The following is a 5,642-nucleotide window of genomic DNA, read 5'->3' as shown; positions in this document are numbered from 1 at the left end:
TTAAAATCATTTTGAAAAATTAAAGCTTCAAATAGTAACCATTTTGTTTTTTTGTTTTTCTTTTGAAAATTATGTTTACTCTTTTTGTTTTGAAAATTAAGTATATAGATAGTACTATCACCTCTATCTTTATTTCTTTGTTATCTATATCCTACCAATGTTTAAAAAAATCAAGCTAAATTTTAAAACAAAACAAGATGTAACGCTCAAAAAGTTATTTTTTTTAAAAAAATAACTAACAATTCAACCATTGTACTTGAAGCAAATGCAAATCATGATAAAAAATGAAAAGAAAATAAATTTAATTTTTAAAAATAAAAAGATGGTTACGGCCCAAAAAAGTATTATTGCAAAATTAAGAAAGTTTAGCATTAAAAAGGTAAAATATACATTTTGTTTGAAGATGAAAATGTTGCATTAAACTAGGGATGTACATAAGACGAGTTGAGCCGATCGGAGGAAAACTATGGACCATCCGGTTAAAGGAAAATTATGAACCAACCCAAAGTATCAGTTGGTAAAAAATAAACTCTATGGGTTCAATATATGGTCAACCCAACCCCTTGGCGAGTTAGTTTTTTCTTTTCATCTCCATAATTTAGACAAATTTTCATACTATTTGAAAACATTCAAGGTGCAAGGTGGTATTTATATGTTATACATTCAAACCTAAAACCTAAAAACTAATATCCCCTCTACTTAAAGAATCATATAGTTAGAGGTAAAGATCATATACACAATTGGCTTGGATCAGGTCAACCCGACCCCTTATTTGAACAACTTGCCTATTCGAGCTCAACTTTTTTCCCCCAATTTTCTAATACAATTCAACCCAACACAAAATTTAACCCGACCCAATGATTTGAGTTTAATTTAAGTTAGTCGGTTTATTGGTTTTTTTAACACACCTACGTTGGCGGGCACATATTTCTAGAGCCTTATGTACCCAATGCCCTCAAAAAAGCCCAAATCTACACGACCTTATCACTTGCATTTTATCTATCAAATAAACCATATCGCTTGAAAATTACTCACCATACCCTCAGATCTTCCAACCTAACTTTCTATTATTTATAATCTGAGCTCTTTTCTACTACGGTGGACCTTCTTGATATCACATACACAAAGATGAGGAAAAAGAAAAAAAAAACAAAACAACAATGATAATACTTTTAAATTACATTTGAATCAAAGACTCCTTGGTTAGTTAGTTGCACTCTACTTTATTTGGTTACCAGAAAATCAATAACAAGTGGAGTTGAGAGGTTTCAATCTTTGAACTCTTAATCTGGGCACATATATTTGTGTTTTTCTCAATAAAATTTCAGGGAAAAACACAGTAATTTATGTGTGGATAATTCTAATTATAACACATTAATGTACTTATGGTTGAACGCAACAAAAAAATGGCAAGGATGAAAATTCCCAAGAAATGATATAGATCAAAATGGTAAGAAAACCCTCATATTAGAATCCCAAAATATACAAAAAGAATTGCATCAATCCACTCAGCTCCTTCACTGTTGAAACTATATGTACCATATTCAAACCAAAAAGAAAAAACTGTAAGAAGACGAAAAAAATTTGGCAAGGCATCAACGGATGGTTGAAATGGAAATAAAGCATGAAAACAGAGGGAGCAAAATCATTATTCAATTGATATTTACGTGATGAAGAGAAATGTCAGTTTGAAGAAACCAAAGCCACTACCTGCTGCTGTTGCTCATTTTCATCATCACCATTCCACCATGTCTGAACTCATCATCATCCTCTTCTTCATCTTGATTTTGATTTTCATCATCTTCTTCAAGCTCCATTAAATTGGGTTTCAAAAGATGAGTTCTCTTGTGGCCCCCCAATGCCTGCCCTGATCCAAACACCTTTAAGCACACATCACACTGATGTTTTCCCTCCTCCATTTCTCCAACTACTTCGTCTTCACATGCTTTCACACAAAAATCTTCAATATCACCTTTCTTTAAAGATTTCAACCCATTTTTCCTCCCAATTTCACAAAATCCCGTTTCATTTTCATCAGCATCATTAAGCTTTGGCATCCCCAATTCAACCCCAGCATAATACCTCCCAACTTCTTGGAACTCCATTTTAACTCTATCTTTTTCTTCTTCAAAATGAGCTGTTCTATACAATGGTGATTTAGCTTCAAAACAACGAAAATGACTACCCCCATTAGATTCAGAACTAAACTCAGCCCCAAAATTACCCACCCCTTTGGAAAGCATCAACAAAGAGAGAGCTAACTCTTCAACATCATGTTCTATTCCATCAACAAGAGAAGAAGATGAATATTCAATCAAATCGGAAGAAGAAGAACAACAATAAGGGTAGTTTGAACCACCTAACTTAAACCTCGTCCTTCTGGATCTCTTCCGCCGCAAAAGCCCCAAAGTTTCGCCCTCCGATTGGTCGGTTCCAACGACGGACGATTGACAATGAGACTTCATATGAGAAGTGAGAGATTTAAGATTTTCGAACTCCTTATTACATTCTTTACATTGGCGGCTCGGTTCCTTTCTTCTTCCAGAATGATGCCTCATATGCCCAAACAGAGCCTTAGAGGATTCGAACCCTTTGCCGCAGATTTTGCAGTGATTTTCTTGCGGAGGGTTTTCGCCACTTTCCCCATTTGGAGCTGAGAATTTCCAAGACTTTTTGGGGTTTTCTCTCAGGCTATAGGAACCGGAGATTGAGTTCTTTTTGCGCTTTTTGGGTGGATTTTGGTTGGTGCGATGAGACCTCATATGGCCGCCCAAGACTTTGCCATTTGAGAAGCTCTTGTTGCAGAGCTTACAAAGGTGCTGCTTCTGTTCTTGATGATCTTGAAGTTGAAGCTCCATTGATTGACTTTGAGTAACGTATTGAGAGAGAAAAAAGAGAAACCCAGATAAGAAATCGAGGGATTTTGAAGGGAAATGGGAAGATCGACGACATTCAGAAGTAGAATGAAGTTGAGAGGCAGAGTTTATTTCAATGGATCTTGAATTGCCAAAGATGAATGGTTGAAATGAAAAATCAGTGACTTTGAGAAATGAAAAATGGTTTGCGATTGTTAAAGAAAAACAGTGAGTTTGAGAAATGAAAAATGGTTTGCATGAAAATTGAAATGGAAGAGAGCGCCTAGGGAAGTGTTGCATTGCAAATATGCTCTACAGTCCCTCTCCACTCCAATTCTCTTTATTTTTCTTTTTCTTTTTCCTTTTTTTTTTTTTTAAAGAAAAGAAAATACCTTCTAGTTTAATATCGTATTAAATTCAAATAAAAGTTTAAAGAAAAAGAAGTCACCTGTCAATCTTCTTATCCAACCTCAACTCATATTTTCTTTAACCCGTACATACTACTTTGATCTCAACTTTAGAATGAGTCCTTATATTTTCAATTTACTTCTTGTCGTTAAAGTAAATCATACAATAGTTTCCTTAATTATTGTTGACACTAGATTTTTTTTTTTTAAAAAAATAGCTTATGAGTTTCTATCTCTACAAGGTTAGAAACTCTACTAATAGTTTAGAGAGTTCTTTCTAGATAAATTTTGTAATTTTTGAATTCAAAATGAAGATAAACTTCTCTATTTATGAAATTTTTATCAACAAAAATAAAATTGTTATCTAATTTTATGTCTTAATCAAGCATAACTTAACCCAATAAACAAAAATCAAAGATATTTACATGAGACTTGAACCATATTGTAAATTTTAGCATATAGTGAGTTATGTTCAAGTATTAACCTAAAAGGCATATAGTAGATGGATAACGTTGGGTATTTTATCCTAGTAACATTATAAATATGACTCACTTTGTAAATATTACAAACAATGTAATCAAAATCGTTCATGTGGAGACATGTGAGTAAAAGTATCTCATACAATAAGTTTGTATAAAACTAGACCACGAAATAATACATCTCTTTGTATAACTTTGTTAATTGAGGAAATTAATATTTCACAAGATAATCATATATAAATTGATCTTAATTCAAGTTATAAACTTCTACCTAAGATTGTTTGTCCTTTGTTTACCTGGGTAAGAATGACCTAAGTCATCGACTCATTAAATCGAATTTTAGGAATTTGACCAAACAAGAAATTCGAACTTATTTTCGTAAGATGGAATAAACATCTTTTTGTATATGGCAAGTAGATGAGTAGTTCGCTTAAGTATTAATTTTGGGACTTGAAAAATGGGATTTGCCTCTTCAATGGGCTGAGATGATCTTGATTTACTGTTGAACCACAAACTACTGAGTAGATTTGATCCCTTTTTTCCATTGTGCATGTCTCGTTTTCCTTCATGTGGTATCTGAGCATGCTAACTTTACTCAATTGCATATGATCGGTGTCAATTTATTAGATAAATGGTTAGTTGAACTAAAATTGATATATTATGATTTTGACTTTAAATTAGGGAAACTTTCATAAATATAACAAACTACTGAAATATTTACGGCGCTTGTAATAAAGCCCATAAATTTAGCCATTTTTTAAATATTCCAGATTTGTCTTTCCATCCTTTTCTCTTACCCTGTACTCTTCGTGTGATTTCTTCCATCTTTCATTTTTTTAGATTTGGGTAACCAAATCTATTTCTTTTTATTGTCATTCTTGTTTTTCTCTCTTTTCTTAGGCATGTCTTTCTTCCTGTTTCTTCTTTTTCTTTTAAAACCATTGTATCGTATTTCTTTTTTAAACAGATGGTGTATAAAGAATCTTGAAAAAATTGGTTAGGCATTTAAATTAGAGTAACCAAAACTAAAAAATTGTGTATAAAGAATATTGAAAAAAAAAATTGTCTTTCTTCTTTTCTTTTTTACGCAGATGGTGTATAAAGAATCTTGAAAAAATTGGTTAGACATTTAAATTAGAGTAACCAAAATTAAAAGATCGTGTATAAAGAATATTGAAAAACTCGTTTATACCAAATTTTGAAAAAAAAAAAATCGTTTAGATTTGAGATCGTGTAGCCAAACCTAAACGATCGTATATCAAATTTTGAAAAAAAAAATTAGATTTGGAACAACCGTGTAGCCAAACGTAAACGATCGTGTAGCCAAATGCAAACGATCGTGTAACCAAATCTAAACGATCATATACAAAAATTTAATTTTTTTTTTAGATTTAGAACCCCAAATCTAAACGATCGTGTAGCTAAATCTAAACGATTGTATACCAAATTTTGAAAAAAAATGGACCGTGTAGACAAATCTAAACGATCGTGTACCCAATTAATTATACCAAATCGCGTTACCGCATTGTTGATAGGCAGTTTTGGTATTTTACATGGTGGGCCTTTGGGCTTTTTCCATTTTCGAAATTATTCTATACAAGGTAAATACTTTGCCGCTTTTTTATATTTTTTAAAAGATCCCTTTAAATTAAATATTTTTTATTAATTATTGTACTTGGGCCGATTTTGTGGCCTAATTATTGTTACTAAGAGTCTGTAAATTTCCTAGAGTGAATAGAGTTTTATTTAGGCTGCAATTGCTTCAATTAGGAGAGAGAAAAGCTGAAAATTTGGAGAAATTTTTTGGACAAACTCGGGTTTTGACCCGTCTCAAGCTACCCGAACCAGTCCATGTCGCGTGCCCTGTATCTGCCTATTTATAGACGCAACCCACAATCGAA

The 5,642-nt window shown here is 32.4% G+C and overlaps 1 protein-coding gene across 1 annotated transcript; it reads right to left on the bottom strand.

The window, feature by feature from the left end:
- Window positions 1-1,440: 1,440 nt before the first annotated feature.
- Window positions 1,441-3,196, bottom strand: LOC103495728 (uncharacterized). The gene has a single exon (XM_008457366.3). It carries the CDS (start codon window positions 3,153-3,155, stop codon window positions 1,707-1,709), a length of 1,449 nt encoding a protein of 482 aa, XP_008455588.2. The 5' UTR covers window positions 3,156-3,196; the 3' UTR covers window positions 1,441-1,706.
- Between the last annotated feature and the right edge of the window lie 2,446 nt (window positions 3,197-5,642).

The sequence above is a fragment of the Cucumis melo genome, chromosome 7, assembly GCF_025177605.1.
Source record: "Cucumis melo cultivar AY chromosome 7, USDA_Cmelo_AY_1.0, whole genome shotgun sequence".
NCBI lineage: Eukaryota > Viridiplantae > Streptophyta > Magnoliopsida > Cucurbitales > Cucurbitaceae > Cucumis > Cucumis melo.
The sequence above is the reverse complement of the archived record's forward strand: the minus strand, read 5'-3'. Positions and strand labels throughout refer to the sequence as shown.